Source organism: Empidonax traillii, unplaced genomic scaffold (assembly GCF_003031625.1).
Source record: "Empidonax traillii isolate 1590-97213 ecotype Southwest subspecies unplaced genomic scaffold, ASM303162v1 scaffold338:size1951571, whole genome shotgun sequence".
Taxonomy (NCBI): Eukaryota; Metazoa; Chordata; class Aves; order Passeriformes; family Tyrannidae; genus Empidonax; species Empidonax traillii.
This window is the reverse complement of record NW_020955531.1, coordinates 508,752-527,630: the sequence shown is the minus strand read 5'-3', so window position 1 is coordinate 527,630 and position 18,879 is coordinate 508,752. Positions and strand designations below refer to the sequence as shown.

The 18,879-nt window shown below is 42.0% G+C and overlaps 1 protein-coding gene across 6 annotated transcripts in view; it reads left to right on the top strand.

The window, feature by feature from the left end:
* The window catches only part of CABIN1 (calcineurin binding protein 1), a 109,815-nt gene that overhangs the window by 61,970 nt on the left and 28,966 nt on the right, over nucleotides 1-18,879 (top strand). For all 6 annotated transcript variants that reach the window (XM_027892032.1, XM_027892036.1, XM_027892034.1 and 3 more), the window contains one exon: nucleotides 16,683-16,846. In XM_027892032.1, the coding sequence (XP_027747833.1) occupies nucleotides 16,683-16,846 (164 nt within the window). The remainder of the gene's footprint in view (nucleotides 1-16,682; nucleotides 16,847-18,879) is intronic.

The window sequence follows — 18,879 nt, the reverse complement described above, 5'->3', positions numbered from 1 at the left end:
CTTAATAAACAAGAAATATAAACCTGTGCATAAACAGGATAGCATTTTTGGATAACAAAATCAGTGAATATATGAAATGTGAAATGTATTTTTCTCCCCTCCTTCCTCTTCACTCACCTTAACCTTTGTCTCTCTGTTGCCTGCTGGACCTCTGTGTGGGTTTAACTTTATGCAGGTATGTTGCTGGTTTTGGGGGTAGCAGCCAATTCTGCTGCTCAGCACTAGCGGTCTCCTTACAGTAGTTCCAGCACTGATGGAAAGGGGAACTTTTCCTGGAAAACACTTAGATAAGACCACAAAATTTGCTACTCTGGATTAGGGTTTTATAGGCAAATATTTCAACCTGATAGCTGTTGCTGTCTGACTATTTGCAAGATTGAATATATCTGACCTGAGGGAGGCAAATAATTCTGCTGAAGGAAGAATAGTTTCTAGTTTCTATAAGACTTCCATTCACTGGGAATGAGATTACTCTTATCTCTACAAGGGGTGGGGGGTGGAAGTGAAAACAATGTCCTACTTCCTTAAAAATAAGAGATGAAATCTATCACATCTAAGTGGAAATAGAGTTCATGGTAGGATTTACAGTGCATATCCTCTGAACTGAAGAAAACCATTTGAAAGTGGAACAGAATTTCAAATGTATTGACCTTAACAAACTCATTTGCTGTGTTTGCAAGGAAAGCTGGCACCCTTATCTCGACAATGCAGAGAGGTCTGGAATCTTTCTGAACATTCATTATGCACCCCAGAACATTTCATGGAGAAATCCCAGTGTGCAGAACTGTAAAATCAGTTCCATCTGGCTTCTAGTATTGTGGCACTGGAGAGCACTTGCTAGAGCTCACATCCCATAGGTGATTCTGGCTGAGATGTTCCTCAAAGTTTTTCTGGTTGTTATGGATTTGATGATCTGAAAATTTTTAAAACAGAAAAATTTAAATGAGACTTGAAGAAGGAGACAGGGTGAAATACAAACTTGCCACTTTTTAATGGCTTGGAGTAGTGCTTTGCACTCCTCCTTTCCCATAACTGAAAGACAAGCATAGGACATGGCCTTTGAGGATTAACAGCTGCACTCTGGGCATGTTTCAAGTTCCCTGTGATTGCTCTATCAGTCTTCTTGCCATCCATCTTTCAGTACCAAAATGCATAAAGCCGTGTTGTTTTGTCCCTATATCACCTATATAAAGCTTAGTCCCTTTTTGTAAACACCACGCAAATGGTTTTATCCACCTTTTCTCACAACCCTGCTGAATTTTGAGCGTGGCCCATACGTCCTGTGATGTGTTGTCATTTCCTACAGGTACAGGGGATGCTTTGTCACCAAGCAGCTGTATTTTTACCTTGGGTAACTAATTTGGAATTCTTTTATTCAGTAGTATGTGGAAATACCGCAAAATTCATCCTGCTTTTGATGGTATAGGCAACAGAATGATGCGTGCTGGAGGAGTCTGCAATGCAAGCATGGGAAATTTCATGGTGATTAATGAAAATGCTGATCAGAAAGAGAAAAATTGATGAGAAACCTTTGGAATTGGACGGAATCAAAGATAATATGTGGTGAAAAACGTATCTCTTTAAACTCTAAATAGAAACAAATTTGTTTCTTTGATTTAAGTTTGTAATGGGCTTTTACAAGACAGTATTACTGTACAAAAGTATTAATGAATCAGACATATAGTAAGTATTCCAATTAGTGACATTTTAAAAATCTGCTTGTTTCTAAAACAGTTTGGAATATAGTAACTAAGTATTATTATAATTCTTATTTACCTTTTATTATCATTTGAAGATGTCTATGTTCATGCTGCTTTTTGTGATACCGTGACTGTTCACTGTATCAGTTAAGAGGTGTTAATTATAAAACAAAATCCTTACATTGCCATGCTTATGGCTTAAAGGTGTTAAGTTGTGCAGAACTTATTATATAATATAATTACAAATCTAGTGAACACCAATGATGTATTTAATTCCAGGTACAACAACTACCTAATTTGCATTAAAAATGACAATACATAGGAAAGATCTCCAATGCAATAGAGGAGATAGGAGCTCTACTGTTAACGGTGGCTAAAGGAGCAGATGAAAAAGGGCAGGTTAGAAAGAATCCTATTTGCATGAATACATGGAAAGTAAGTATTCATTTCAGTTCTGTATTTAAAATGTAAATCTGTGTTATGCAGTCAAAAGAGTAAAGGTTAATGGATTTTTGAGGTGGTAGTGCCAAAGCTGCATTGTTAATCAATATAAGATTTGTTATTGCCTTTGGTGGAAAGATGTGAGGGGCAATGAAAGACATGGGTTATTTTAGTGAGTGGTAGCACCCATAGTGAAGTCTTATATCTTTAAAACAAAAAATCCCTGTCTTTTACAGTATAAGTGGAGACACAGACACAGGGTATTGCAGATAAATGTAATTTTATAATAGGTAAACAGGATAGCTAAACTATTCTTTTGCTACTTTTTTCAAGATGCTGTTAAGCATAGAAGTGTATATATATGAAGCATGCAAATAAGTAGGAAGTGGCAAGGTGTACAGGGCTTTCAGAGTGAGAGCCCTTGAAGTGCTGTGCTAAGAAAATAGGAACACGAAGAAATGAAAAGATGGGTAAAATGTGGCTGAAATGATGGGAAAGGAAGATAACCTTAGCAACTGACTTCTGCTTAGCATGTGGGGACTTGCAGTTGTGAAGCAGCATATTAAACCTGAGGTGTTAGTAAACAGGATAGATTTCGAGCACTTCAGAATAGTCCTAGTAATCAGGAGAAGGGGGAAAAACCCAAAACAAAACAAGTCCCTGCAATGCTTAGAAAGGCAAGGAAGACTCAAAGCAATAACTTGCAATTGCAAAGTGAGAGACAGGAACAAGTAGAGATAAAATGTTTAAACTTCTGTGATGAAGGTAATCTGGAGCAGAGCCTGGATGAGTAGCTGGGGAAAGAAGATGAGTTTAGCTGTGCTAAGATCAGATTGAGAAAGATGTATTGGTGAGTTTGTGAGGCAGGATTAGATGGACTGAGGTTGGCAGGGAACTAACACACGTTTTGGGTCTCTTAATGTGGGACTGACTGAAATCGTCAAAACTAGGGAGAGGGAAGTATAGGGAAAAGGACAAGGGGAAACCTTTGCTTTTCCCTTCGTACAGTTCGAGAAAGACAGAAAGATGTAAAGAAAGGTGCAAAAAGGGCTGGTGAGAGAACCGTGCCAGCAGCACGCCCTGGTACCGCAGCAGCTGGGGCGAGGGGGGACGATGTGACAGCGCAAACACACAGGGGAACGGTGTCCGCGCTGCCGTGCCGTGTGCCGGTGCGGGGCCGTGCGGGGGAGCTGCGGTGTGGCCCCGCGGGGGGAGCGCTCGGCGGTGCGCGCTGTGCTGCTGCTGCTGCTGCTGCTGCTGCTGCGGGGGCGGCCCCGCGCCCGGCCATGGCGGCAGCTGCGCCGGGGAGGCGGCCGGTGGCGGGGGCCGCGCTCCGCCGCTCCGAGCATCCCGGCTCGCGGCCCCGGGAGGCTGCGGGCAGAGCAGGGAGCCGGCCGCGCCGCGGAAAAATAGGTCACGAACGGGGCCTTCGGTGGCGGCGAGGTGAAGGGCGGTGAAGCGGCAGCCGCGGGGTTAAACTGGGTCAGGGAATATTTCGGGAAGGTTTGGCGGACAGGTGGGAGCAAATAACTGGGTTTTTTTATTAATGCTCGCGAACCGACAGCAGCAGCTGTTTGCTCCGCTGCCCTAAGCGGGATGGCTGCGAGCCAGGCTCGGCGGTAACCGGCACCGACATCCTCTGTCAGGCACGGCCGGCCCCGGCCCGCAGCCTCCCGGCGGCGAAGAAAGAGGGAGAAATAAAATAAATATCCAGCCGCGGCGGCAGGAAATCCGAGGTACGCGGCTTCCAGGGGCTCGGGCAACTCCGGTGCGAGAGGAAGTGTGATCCGGGCGGGGGCGGTCAGGTGGGGGCGCGGGGGCGGTGCGGGGGCCCGGGCGGGGGCGGGCGCGCTCCGGGTCTGTGGCCGCCGGGGAGCTCCGGCGGAGCCAGCCCGCGCCTCGGTGATGGTGAGTGCGGGGGGCGGCCCCGCGGCCGGGGGGGGGCTCGGGGGGAACTTCCCCCACGCACCACCTCGCGGGGAGCTTGGGGCGGGCGGGGAGCGGCGCCGGTGCTGCCGCCCGCAGCCGGGATGCGGGGATGCCCAGCGGGGAGGCCGCGGGCTACGGCGGGGGCAGGCGCGGTGCTCTAGGAAGTTTGGTGTTTCTGCCCGCGGCGGCACAAACAGCTGCCGCCCCCACCCTGCGCTGTAGGGCGTTCCTCGGTGTTGCCGTGCCTGTTCCCCTTCCCGTTCCGCTCGCCCGCGGGTGCTCGAACCCTCCGGAGCAGCTCCGTGACCCGCAGGGAATCCCTTCCCCGGGGCTGGGCGGGCTGCGAGCGCCGCAGGGCTCACCCCAGCTCCGAGCGGGAGGGACAGAGATGAGCTCTGATGACATTTGCCGTCGTGGTTGGGAAATACTTATTTCATTAGTTCGGTTCGCCTGCGGTTAGAGGCTGGACAGAGCTGCTTTGCTGCACACAGAAAAAATCCTGAGGGCCATGGGAAACGGAGGAGTCGAGAGAAGTTTGGAAGGGGGGACGAAAGGGTGAGGGATTTTTGTTTTCTACGGTCTGTATTGTTTGGGATTTCTCGGTCTCCCTCCTCCACCCCATCGGTGGGATGAATTACTCAGCACCCTCGTTTTCAGTCCAGCCCTGGAGCTTTGCAAGGGGCGGCTTTCATGTCTCGAAGAGCAAAGAGCCAGTAGGTCTGTAAGAACTGTGCCTGGCACAGAGCAGCCCAGCTGTGCTCTCTGGTGTGCGCTCCCTGCTCTGCCTACGACAGCCAGGCGCACACGGGAGATTCCCCTGCTTAACGGTGACCTAACAGGAAAGCCTGTTGTTCAGTATCTACTTTGCATGAGCTACTATGCTGTATGAGTTGCTGCTTCATTCAGCTAAAAAGAGAGAGAGCATAAGAGGATTCCAATTTAATTAGCCGTTTGTTAAAACCAGTCAGCTTTGTCTGGTCACATGTTTATAATTTTAGAACGTATGTCTTAATTGCAGTAAATTCTGGTGTTGTGCATAAAGCAGTTGCCACATGCTGTTTGCGGCATTGGCTGTGGCAGCTCCATGTTTCTATTTTTTTAATTTACTGCAGCCTGTGTTTATTTGTGCAATGGCAGATTTTTGAGTGTGCTCTGGGCATTTTGCATGAAGCAGATCTAGGAATTAAAGCATATGCTGTAGTGGTTTTTATTGCCCAGGGAGCTGCAAGTTGTGTCTTTTTTTTTTTTTTTTTTTAATTGGAGCATGTTCAGGTTGACATCTTGAATACCCAGATATTGTTTTCAGTAATGGGACTGTTGTGTGTTTTTAGCATCTTTATCGGAGTCTGAAATACTCTAAATGTTGAGGCCTTCCTCACTCCTCCTCCCCCTCAGTAATTACCCCAGTTGTTCTTAAATAATTTCTGTCTCACAATATCCCTGAAATCAAACACCAGCAGACTGTAGCCTGTCTTCTGCCGAGCTGACTGAGTCACTGCCGTGCCTTGTGCTAGATTAAGCTGTTGTAGTATTGCTGCTGGTTGAATATTGAAGCTCCCCCGAGTATACTGTGATTTATGTTACTGTAAATAGGGTAATTGAATTATCGCTTCCCTGCGATGTCTTGTTCCTCTGATGTTATCAAAGATCAGTCAACTTTAGTTGGGGTGCTAGGCAAGCTGCTGCCTAAATGTACTTGAATTAGGCATTTCCACTAACTCTTAAAATTGGCAAAGGAACTACTTTTGTTTTTCTGAGGAAGCCCTGCAAGCCTCTGAAAGCAAGACAGTGTTAGGTGTTAACACACATATATATCCCCCTCAAAAAAAAGGGTAAAATACTTGAATAATAGAGTTAATGTAATTCTTTTTTGTTACATGAATTCCTATATCAGAGGAGAAAAGATACTCGAGATTAGCTGTTGGGTGCATAACAGAAAGAGATTTTTTTGCCTTTTATAGCCGTCAGGACTCCTTCAGGGCCTCCACTTGCTGGACAGAGAAGGGAAGTGTTCTGTGGATGCTGCTTAGTGGGGGGACAAAAGGTAGCGAAATGAATTGCCTGTAAGCTCCTAATAACTTAATTTGAGGCTCTTAATTGGTGAGGATGAAATGTGCAAACTCACGTAGAGCTTCAGTTGTTTGAGAGGAGTGTGTCTCCTCCAAGGCTTTACCTCTGCATATGTCTTTTTCTGGTTCATAACCACTATTACAGGATATTTGTTTTTTGCTACCTATTTTAAATAAGCTGCTTCCTGCCCTCAACTTCAGCTGACAAATAGTTTGAAATCCAGGATGTGTACTTCTGTCATTCCTAAGCCAGTATGAAACCTCAAACAGTGCTGTGACCTTCAAATATGAATTGTCATGTATTTACAAACACACAGCTTTATGAAACTGGCATTAGACAAAGAAGTCGGGAATCCTAGTCAGGTCTTACAGTATTCCAGTTTGAAAGACTTTTCTAGGAGCTCCTGCAGTCACTTTACCTCTGCCAGAACACTAGAGGAGTTTAAATTTTTGTTCCCTTCAGCTCTCCACTGCTTTTGTTCTTCTCAACATTGACAAAAGATTCGAGTATTTCTCTGCACTTCCAGATTGTGTGCACATACCAAAATACCAGCTTGTCATGGAACATGCCATTCTTGTTGCTTTCCAGAAGTGTTTTCCAATACTGAACAGTTGAGTATGATTTTTTTTTTTTTTTTTAGTACCATTCCTGGTATGTATTGCATTTTAGATTTCCTACTTGTTCAAAGTGCTTGTTTGTATTGATGCTATTAAAAATATTGACAGTTACTCATTACAGTCTGATATGCAGCTCTGTGAATTTTTGTAAATAACTTCACAGTCCATAAGTAGCCCCCAAAGTTGGGTGATGTGGCTGCATGTTCAGTCACAGTACTCTGAGATATGAGAAGGACCTGTGTCTGAAAGATGCATGTTAGACAGGAGATGTTTTAAGGAGAATGTTTCTAGGTATTTTTTAGGAAGATGCAATTTTATATCGAGGTGAAATTACACTGAAAGCTCTTCCCTAGTAGTTTTAAAGATGATCACTTGATTGTATTTAATGAGCTGCCATGTGATGCTGCTAAATTAGTAGCAGTAGTTCTCTGGACCTTCTGATTTATGTTCCTTCAGACTCAAAGGCCTCTTTCCTCAGGATCTCCTAATGCCATGCATTCTAGTGATTTGGTACAGACAAGAAAGAACACTGAGAGCTTTGCCTTCTGAAATGATAGCATTTTCCTCCATGCTACTGATGGAACCCTCCAGCTTTTGGTATTTTCTGAGATTTTAAGTCTAACTTGGTGATACAGGTGAAAAAAATACAGGATACTGCTTTTTCTAAGCATTGTATGAACATGCTGAAATATTTTGCAAACACTGAGATTTTATATCCTCTCATCTTGATATTTTACTCTGTGTGTCATTATAGAAGAGAGTCTAAAAGCTGAAAGACATTCCATGCTGTCAATGCAGGGATATTGGATGTCAGCTGTCGGGTGGGAGTGGGCAGTTAAGCGTTTTGTTTTCTGAAAAGGATGTAGGACTGAAGAGCAGTTTGTGTTGACATAAAAATTTGAGTATATTGTTAAAAGAACTTTTTAGCATTCTGACAGCCTATTTTAAAATACTGAAAATCAATGGCTTTTTATGTATTGATAGTAATTTATGTCTAAAACTTGGATATTTAAAGAGGTGAAAATGTTCCTTCAAAATCCTTCAAGCCTACTGAAATAGTAGAAGGTGACAAGAAGGTACAAGGAGAGCTTTACTGCAGTGTTTTAACATGAAGAATCCCTGCACAACTCATAATTCTACATTAACAGTGTGCTGAATCTCAACAATTAGCATAGCTATTAATGTTATGAAGTTCTTGTCCTCCTTCCCTTTCTAGTATTGTATATACTGCACTAGGTGGTGGAGGTGAAGCAGTGTCAGCTGCTTGGAGATGGACAGCTTTAGGTGCCTGTAAGGCAGGTAGGTAAGATTTAGCTTTTTTCCTTTACCTCACTCATCCACCCAACTTGAACATGAACTGATGTGCTTGTGAAAAATCTGTTCTCTTTTCTTGTAGCAGCTGCTTTTCCCTTGTCCCATTTGGACACTCCACAGGTTGTATCGTTCTCCACAGATTGTGAACATCTGGCCTGTGTTTAACTTCTCCATTTAAGCATTGTCCTGTTGTTATTCCCAGAGGAGGGGAAAGGCTACCTTTAGGAGAGTGAGACATTTGAGACTTATCTCCAGACTTTTATGGTTCTGTCCCTGCATTAGATTGCAAGTTATTTCCAGTCTCTCTTTATACCTGGGCTTTGTTGTGGGTATGTACTGCCCATGTAGTCTTCTAAGGTAGGAGTTTTGTCAGAATAACATTAGTAATACACTGTACCAGGCTCGCTATTTTTGGGTGTTACAAGATGTAGTCAGAAATGATAGCTGGTAGTTCTGTGTTCTGAAACAATTTTCAATTTTTTAAAAATCAGGTTGAGGTAGAATCACGAAATTGTAGAATCGTAGAATAGTTTGGGTTGTAAGAAACCTTTAAAGGTCCTCCAGTCCAACCCCCTGCAATGAAGAGGGACGTCCTTGACCAGATCAGGTTGCTGTGAGCCTCATCCAGTCTGACCATGAATGTTTCCAGGGATTGGGCATCCACCACCACTCGGGGCAGCCTGTGCCAGCGTTTTGCCACTCTATTGTAAAGTCATTTTTCCACATATCTAGTCTAAATCAATCCTTCTTTAATTTGAAACCCCTGTCCCTTGTCCTGTCACAACAGGCTCTGCTAAAAAGTTTGTCCCCATTTTTCTATAGCCCCCTTTAAGTACTGAGAGGCTGCTGTGAGGTCTTCCCAGAGCCTTCTCCTCTCCAGGCTGAACAGCCCCAGCTTGTCTCAGCCTTTCCTCATAGGGGAGGTGCTCCAGCCATCTGGACATCTTTGTGGGCCCGTGTCTTTCCTGTGCTGAGAACCCCAGAGCTGGATCCAGTGCTCCATCTGGGATCCCCAGGTAATCCTCCCTCCACCAAATAGATTCTAATACCAGTTACGGTGCATGCACACTACTACTACCTGTTTACTTTGTAACCTCTGGGGAGATGGGAATCCTCACTGTAGTGACAGAAGTGTAAGGATCTACATAAAAAAAAAATCTCATGATCCCTAAACTTGCCCTTCTCTGGGAACCAGCAGCTTCTCCCAGCTCTGTGTTAGCCCTGATTTTCTGGTTCTGCAGCACCTCCTTTACAAAGAAAACTGAGTAGTGGGGCTAGGCCTTGGCATGCCACTGACAGACACCAGAACCACTTTGCAGACTTTCTAGTAGTCATTTATGTCCCCTAACATTTTTCATCTTTTACGACTTAGTCATCATCCTTTGTGTTGAAGGGAGATAGTTGTTTCTGGCTTGTAACTCATCTCATCCTGAAGTGGAGCCCATAAAAGCTCAGGTGAGCCGCCTCCCCAAAATACTTTTTTGTCTCTGTAAAAGGTTTCTGGGTGTTGCCAGTAAATGTGTGTGTGTGTATCATAGACAGGTGGAGTTAGATTAAATGAATCCCATACATTGTCAAAAAATGAGGGTTTGCTTATGTCTGCAGGGGGCTAACGCAGGAGCCACTTCCAGGCTGATGCATGGCTTGTACCAAGCTTGTTTCATTAGCTTTTAGTACCATTTGCATCTGATGACAGGCAATCTGATTGTGGCAAATACACAGAAAAGTTCTAAGCAGGAGAATCCTCTTAAAACAGTGAAAGGCTGTCTGTTAGGCAAAACCAGAACCCCTGTCACTCTCTAGATGTGCCCTGCTAGCCATTTATTTTGGTAATAAAGAAGTCTTCGTGCATCTGGCCCCAGAAAATGCCTGAAGAAATTCAAAGTTCTGGTAAAAGGTTATCCCATGAAGGCTTTCATATTCTTTAATTAGGTTTCTGCATCAAGTTATTTGCCCATTAGAAGATCTGGAAGCAGTCTGTGTTCTTTGGATTTCTGTGCTTTATATCATCCCAAAGAAGGAATTCCAAACTCTTTCAGACAGAGACATGACATAAAATCAAATGTACCCCAAAAAAGGATACTGAAGCAACAAAGGCGGAACCAGAAATTCCAGCATGGATGAGCAGACACCCCTCAGTGTTTCTGTTGAGTAGATGCAAGTGCCTGACTAAGTCTCTGGATGACTTCTGCTCTTCTGCATCCCTTTGGCAAGCTTATTTCTCTCCTTTTAAAACCCTGAATTGGCTGCAAGACACAAGGAATCAAACTTAACTGCTGATAATTTAATTCCTTTCCTAATCAATCCCTTTTTCTCTTTTTCCCTAAGTACAGTTTGTAAAAGGGAGCAACTTCTGCAGGAAAGATGATAAATGTACTTAAGTAATTTGTTCCAAAGTCTTTTTATCAGTAACTGACCTTCCAGCTTGAGAAGTTGTTCAGCTGCCTGAAATGGAACCTTGGTTAATGTTGGCAACAGAAAAAAGGGAAAAAAAAATCAGTGTTCCACAGCTTTATCTTCAAATGCACCTTTGCTTTAGCACTGCAGATTTGCAGGTTAGAGAAATGAGGACTAATCAAGAGGGAATGTGAGGATTATTTCATAGAGTACCCTGGAGAAGGACACTGCACTGGCACTGTTGGTGTTAATCTCAAAAAGCAGCGAGGGAGCAACCATCTTCATCCAGAGGATGATGCATTATGCCCACACCTCCAGTGTTTCCTGGATTTTCACGTGGGTGATGTCTGCCTGAGGCTCACTGCTGCAGAGCTCCGGAGGGAATGCAGCTGTGCCATTGTTAGAGCAGCATTGCACCTTCAGAACAGGTTTTAAGAGACTGGTCTGTCGCTCCTCCTCGCTTTCTTCTGTGCCTGTCTTTCCATCATAGCTGTGGCATAGAATTTCTTTTTTTTTTTTTTTTTATAGTCTAGTTAGCTGTTTCCCTTTAAAAAAAAAAGATGTGACTGTTGACATTGTTGTGAAATCACATGGTACATGGGAACCATCTGAGTAAAAACTCCTCAAGCCTCCTGACCGAGTCAAGAAAAACCTCTCGATTCTGCCTGGCAAGTGGCCAAACCCCTTGCTCTGCAGAGGCCATCTGTAGGCCTTGGTTTCTGTTTCATTAATTCCACCTGAACTTGTAACTCATCATCTTAACAAGGCATTTCTGGTTTTGTTTAATTGCTTATGCAGCAAGGAAATTATTCCCTTTCCCTGCCTCGTGTGTGTGTCCCTGACTCATGCTCACAGTCTCCCAAGTGACTGTGGCTTGGGTGTTCTTTGATAGGGTTAAAACCAATTTAATGTCAAGCCAACTGTAAAATGATTGTTCTGGAAATTGAAAAGTCTGAAATTTAAGACTCTGAAAATACGTTGTATTTTGAGGAGAGAAACAGGAGTTAAAAATTGTCCATTATCTTTCTTTATCAGCATATGATGATTGGAGCATGTGGAGCATTTCCATTTGTCAATATATTTTCATACTGCTGTCTTGCTAAAATAATGTTGCGAAATTCCAAAAAGCATACATGCTGTTTATTCCTTTCCAAGTGTCTGTGTGTATTTAAAAGAGAGGAAAAAAAATAAATAGACAGTATTTACCTTAATAGACCAGGAATTGTAATCTTGCTCAGTCCTGATTTATTGAAAGGAAGTTGCTGCTCTTTTGCCTTTATTTCTGTTTCCTTTTCCAGGCTGATGAAATGTCATTTATTTATTATCATACTTTTTTTATATTCTGTTACTGTATTATCTAGCAGCTACATTCTGAAAAAAATTGTAAGATTATTTTGAAATTGGCCAAGTTACTCACAATAAGCAGGGGCTGCTTTTTTTTCCTTGAGGACACAGGTCCCTGCAGATAGTATTTTTAATATTCTGAATACAGCTGCTTTCCTTTCTTAACGCTTTTGTACCCACTCAAATTCCCGTTCACAGGGGTTGAATTGTTCCATGACATACTGAATAGCAGTGTGGATGAAATGAGGAATTGAGGCAGAAAAATAATAGAATTATTTCTAGAAAAGAAGAAAAGCCAAAATCAGGTGACAGAGTAAAATAACAAGAGATATGGGAGCACATTAAGATTGGATGAGAAAAGGTGGTTTGGTAATTTGCTAAATGGGGGAGGGGGCAGTGGTTTTAGCGGTTACACTCAGAACTAGCAGGAAGTCGTGAGTCAGGCGAAGACACGCTCACGACTTCAACGCTAAACAGCTGAAGAGAGCGAGGTTTCAAATCCTGAGTGTTGAGATTGTTCAGCTTGAGCCATATATTCCTTTGCTTTGCAGGCACCCAGAGCAAGATCTTGTGATTATATAAGTAACTGAGAAGGAAGAACATGACTAAAACAAGTACTACTTCAATATGTTGTGCTTAACCCTGTATTAAAACAAAGACTTTTAAAAGTTTAAGGAAGTGTGAGCTTTCCAGGGATTATGCTATGGTGCTTAGTTCAATTTAATGATTTTAAAATATTGTGTAGGTTGTTGCATTATTAATCGGTGTCTTCCCTGCACTTTTTGGTTGGTTTGTTAGTTTTGTCATACTTTTTAACAATCTCAAATGTAATATTTATATTATTTGTTTTTACTAAAGACTCTTCCTAACAGGACATTACTGACACTGACAAATGAAGAAGTGTTTGGTTTTTGCTTTGGTCACTTGGAATCGAGTTTCTTGTATGTGGTGCAATTTGAACTTCGGGAACCCCTTGGGAAAAAAAAAAAAAGAAAGGAAAATAAAAGAAAAAAGAAGGAATTGAGTAATTGGAAGTCTTTATTTGTAGCAGTGTGGGTTTTATGTGTTTACTTCTTGTATGTGAACTGGATCATCTGAAGCATGACTTGCACTTCTCCATTTCGTTCAGAAGCAGGGAGAACTGAGGGTAAAGTTTGATCTCTGCTTAGAAAATGGCTCACCCTGGAGCTGTGCTGTGCCAGCAGCAGCCATCCCCAGGGAAGTTTGGGGTTTGTTGGGAACTGTCAGCCTCTCCTCCACTGAGAGGAGTTCCTAAACCCCAGGGAATCCCCTCCCCTAAAGTTTTGGAGTAAGCAGCGTGGAGGAATAATAAGCGCTTCCTTCCTTTCTATTTTCAGTGACTGCACTAGAAAGTGCCACCAGTGCTACAGCTCTGCTGCTCACAGCACTGTCCTTTCCTGCTCACCCTCCTCTCTGAGTCTGCAGTTCTGCAGAGGCAGGCTGGGCAGCAATTCCAAGCTGAAAAAAAAATCATAAACGTGTCACCGGGATTGTGGCAGAGACTGACTTCATTATTCAGTTTTAATATAAAATTCAGTATTAAGTTCTCTGCGGGATTTTCGCATGCTCCCAGATCTGTTTTTCCCTACCAGTGTCTCAGGCTCCCCGCCCCCACTCTCGCAGAGTGTTTGTTTTGCCAGGAAGGCATGGAGAGCAGCCTGATGTTTTGGATCTTGGAGAGGCTTTTGGAATTGTTGGAAGCGTCTCACTCCTTCCTCTGGTTTTGTGTAAACAGCTTTGCTGGCTGTGGCAGCAGGGAGGAGAACCTTCAGCAGTGGGAATAGTGGCCAGCAAGCAGGAGCGGGCGTTGGATGTAAAACCCTTTCGGTGGCCAGAGTGGAGACACTTTGTCAGGTGGTCTCGGTGCTGATAATCAGTAACAAAACCTTCCAAAGAACTGGAAATTTTTGTCACAAGAATCCGCGCTCCTCTCTGGGTGTACTTTCAAGAGAGGTGCTTTGCTAACAAATCTGAATTTTGAAGTCATGATATAAAAACTTTAATTTTAGTCAAAGGGAATAATGTTTTCCAGCCTTCTCCTCAATTACTGAAAATCTTTACAAGCTTTGCATTTGTATATTTTTTAGGTTTTGTTAAAAAATTAGAGCCTAACATGCAGCTTTTTTAAAAGAGTTGTGGTGTGTGATCTGAGCTCAGAAATACTCTTCCTGTATTATTTTAGGAAGTTTATTGACATTTAGGAAGGAAAAATTATCACCTGATGGGCTTTGTTAAACTTCTCTTTGGGAGAGGTTTAAATGAGACATTTGTTAGTTTCTGGCTGAAATTGCAGTCTTAAAAATTCAATGTCACTCATGAAATAAATTCTGATAAACTCGGTTTAACATCAATGTTTTGCATATTGCTTAATAAAATCAGAGTGGGTGGAATGAACGTTGTTCTGACTCCTGATGGCAGGTTTGTTTCTGCTTTTGGCTGGAGGCTACCTGTGAAACAGCAGGTATGTAACATGGGACACTAATCTTATCTGATGCTGTTTTGCATTTGTAAAGCCACAAGTCAGTACATGAAAAGTTACTGACTTTCCTTTTAAAATCAGTCCTTCTTTTGTAATTGTAGTGATAAACACCCCTAATGTGAGTTTTAATTTAAGCTCTTCTAATGTACCCCGTTGTAGAAAGCAGCAGTTCTCCAAAATACGCAGTTTTCTGCATAAAAGAGGGACTTTTTCCTGCCTTTCTGGCTGCAGTTTGTATATTCTGTCATTGCAAATGGTTCTCCTGCATTATTGTAATTTCTAGGGTAGCATTCAAATGTATACACAGGGCATGTGAGAAGGAGCTGCAGAATTACTTCCAACTGATTCCACATACGGTATCTGATCTGATCCAAGTGATCCTCCTGACTCAAATGAAGGATGAGATAATTGCTGAAAAAGACCAGGAACCTACCTACACATTGGCTGTGTTCCACTCCTACAGTGTGCTGGAGTTGACCATAAATTGTTTTGCGTAGTTAAATTGGCTAAGTAGGTTGTTGCAATGTGGTGCCATTATGAGGCATTCACTTGTTTTAGGATTTGGCAGAAGCCCAGTTTACATACGTGCAGAGAAGCAAAAAATAGCAGCTCCAGAATCTGTGTGTGTTTCATCTGTAGCCTGAAAGGAAAGCCATTGTCTGGTTTGGGGGAAGAAGAGGCATCTCTTATTTAAATCAAGCGTGTGCTGTTTTACCTGCATGATCTGGAGGTGCCTGTGAGCTGCTGAGCTCTGGGAGCTTTTGGCCACCGAGCCACAGGAGGTGTTTGTGGATGTTGGTGGTTGGAAACAGGAGGAAGCAACGGTTGTGCCTTGGGGGTCAGTCAGGGTGCGGTTTTAGGTACTTTCTGGAAAAGGGAAACTATGAAAAAAAAGCTTGAAAAAAAGCTTCAGGGATCAAAGAGGAAGAATGGCTTTTCTGTGATCACCAGGGAGTGAGAGCAGGGAGCATGAGGAGAACCAAGAGCAAGCAAATTTGGCGGATGAGCCTGTGCATTATATCTCATTGAAGTCATTGTTTTCCATGTGAAAACACTAATATTAATACACTGATATTTGTGTGTTGTTTTTTCTTAAGTTCTATACGTCCTATGGAGTAGAACTGCAGATTCTCTGCAGACATGCAGGGGGGAGAGTACATTGCAAGTAGGGGGTTATGGATCTGCTTTTGTGGTCAAATGTCATTTCTGATTGCAGGAATCATTTTCTTTGCTTCCACTTCGTATTAAGTTCTGAAGGGTTTTGCTCACATTGAAAGTAAAGCTAAATAAATCAAAACAAGACCTTTAAACAAGTATAAAGAGTAAATATTTGTATATTCTGCTCCCTGAACCGGTTTAGAAAGCCAAACTCATTCTCAGTCAGGTACTCCTATCGATGAGACTATTCTTTCCTGCATTGTCACAAAATGGTTTACATGACCATGGGATTTTCATCTTAGAAAGCTACTGTAGCAAAAGCTTCAGAACCGAATAAAGCATGAGGGAACAATTTGGGTTTGTACCGATGCAGCAGCAGTTTTTGTGAATGACCGTAGTATCAGTCCCATTCTAACATGCAAGCGTAGTAGTAGGTGCAGTGCATCTTTTCAGGTACGGTTGACTAGTGTGTTGACAGCATCCACGATAAACACCTGAAAAAAAATCTTGTTAGACTTACTAGACATTGCAAAATCTGAGCTGACTAATCCTAATTAAATTATGTTTCCTGTCAGTCTCCAGCCTTGCTCCCTAAAGATTCCCTTGTCCCCAAAATTTAATTAGAAGGCACAGGATGTATGCACAAGTATTTGAATCTGCCACTGGAAAATGGATCCCGCTGAGGAATCTGATTTTTCCTATGAGGCTGGTTAGTGCCATGGTGAACACTGATGGTATCAAGGCAGTAACCAAGTTCCTAAGATGTCTAGTAGCAGATTATTTGAAGATAGAAATTTGCTGGAACTGCATACAAGTAACAGCTTTCAGGCCAGGAAAACTTACTTTAAGTTACTGGGTTTATGGTGGTTCAGCTTTGGCTTAGGAAGGCGTATTCACAGACCTTTAAGAAAAATGCACTATATAATTTGAGCTTTGCTTGCTTTTTCTGGGAATAGTTCAGAAACATATTTAGAAGGTGTGTTGTGGCTTCTGCAAAGTTTCTCTTCTTGCTGCTGGCAGAAATCGGTTGACTTTAAATCCAGATCTAAATCCAGATCTCCCTGGCTGTGGGACCGCAGCAACTGTCCGTCCATTATTCCCCTGGCCCTCAGTGAAGTTCAGTGTGCTTCAGAATCCGACCCATATTTTCATATTCCTGTCATTTTCAGTTGGGTCTCTCCTTAGAAGTTTCCTCTTTTCCTTTCTCTGCAGGGAATCTGGCGCATCCCCGTGGATGAGATCGACCGCCCGGGCAGTTTTGCGTCTCATATGAACCGCTCTATTGTCCTGCTGCTCAATGTGCTGTCACAGCTAAAGGATTACAACACCTTGCTGAAGGTCTCATCTATGCTGCAGAGGACCCCTGATCAGGGAAAGTATGATAGCTTTTTTTTTTAATCCGTTACTTCGTAAAGCTTTGACTATATTTTGTTCTCTGCGTAACTACTTTATTTAAAGATGTTCTTTGTTTAGGAAAAAAAAGCCTTTAGACAGAGTCCTTTGGGAATACAGATAGGTGGGTAATTTTTCTCAGGATTACGGTTCTATAATATAGTTTAGAATTTCCTCTGCATTAGTCCTGAAGCTCAGAGCAGCCACACAGGTACCCTAACAGGCTTAGAGGGGTGTTGTGTCACGTGGGGGGATTCACTGGTGTCATTACCCCTCTGCTCACTCTTGCGTAAGAGCTGTGTCGAGCACAGGGGTCACGGCCCAGCATCCTGCCTTCCTGTAATCCCTGATCGACTGAACAATGGTTATGTGCCTGTTGGCAGCTGATGCTATTTAAAAAGCTTATCCTGTTCAGGGGTGATCTAATTTTAATTGCATTAACCTTATTTAAGAAAAAAAGAAGCTATTAATGTGAGCTATATACGGATTCGTATCAATGGGAGGACCAAAATAAACATCTGAGGAAAACATTGAAGCAGCTGAGGTAAAATTCTAGTAGCTTGCCCAGGTGGGAAATGTTGAAATTGGTCTCTGGCAAATGCTTAAGAAATTGAACTTGAGTGATTGATGGCAATAATTTGGAGGCATTGAAGGTTTCTTCATGTGTTTTCCAGTGTGAGTGTATGTGAATTTGCATAGATTATAGTGTTTCTGGGAATATGTCACCACTTGTTCAGCAAACTTGAAGCCAAAAATACTTTGACTTTTAGCATATCAGAGGAACTGGACCATAGAAGGTTTAAATTTTGTCCTAAGCAAGCCCACAGTTGTACTAAAAATATTATGTTATTTATAAGTCTAGACTGAATTTAAAAAACAAATAATTTGACATGTTGGATCAGCCAGTGCCAGCCATGGTGAACTTAGAAATGCAGATATTCTGGGTGTGCCTGGTATATGCCTGGAACAACCCTAGTTTTAAAAACAGGGAGTTTTTAGTTATTACGGAACTAATCAGGAGTCAGGTGTTTGTATCTTATGTCTGAAAAGCAAACCATAAAATTACACCCTGGAGGGAAAATACGTGTATTAAAATGTTGGCCTTTTGACTGAAATGGTACCTTTCAAAGTTATTTACTTGATTTTTAGCCCTCTCATTAAAACCAGCCAATTCTGAAGTAGAAATTTAGTTTTCCATCAAACTCCATTAGGAGGGATTGATGGCTGGAAATGTTTTCCTTGAAAGCAGACTAAAACCTTGTGTCAAAATACGCTGAAATTACAGTGTTCCAGTAAATTAAATGAAGCTATAGAGTGAATGTTTTATTCATACAGCATTATTTTTTTGTAATTCTAAATAGGAAAAAAGGTGTTAGCCTACCAGTGTTTGAGCTCTAAAAATCCTAGATTCCAAGGCAACTGATATGACCAGTGAGAGAAGATTTGCTTATGTACTTAATCTCACAGGCATGCTTTATACAGAACATGAAAATCACCTGAGAGTTCAGCATAGCTTTGTGTAACTAATACTCTTTTTCAAGAAAGGGTTTGAATAAAAAGTTGGTATTTGAGGGGCACAGAAGTCTTGACTCCAGAAAACTGTAAATCTGGTTGTCTGGTTTGCTCTGGGATTAGTTGTTCAGTGTTGTTCTTGTTTCATTCTCCCCTCTGTTTGTAGATAGTGTTAACTTCTGCTTCATGCGTGTCATGTTTGATAGTGTTGGGGAAGGGAAAAGTGGAGAGAAACAGATAAAGTGTTATATTTCGGTACACAACTGTAAATGTTTTGTTTACTTTCATCTTGTTTTAAAATTATTGTGTTGGCTTTTTCCTTTTTTTTTTTTTTTTTTTTTTTTTTTTTTTTTTTTTTTTTTTTTTTTTTTTTTTTTTTTTTTTTTTTTTTTTTTTTTTTTTTTTTTTTTTTTTTTTTTTTTTTTTTTTTTTTTTTTTTTTTTTTTTTTTTTTTTTTTTTTTTTTTTTTTTTTTTTTTTTTTTTTTTTTTTTTTTTTTTTTTTTT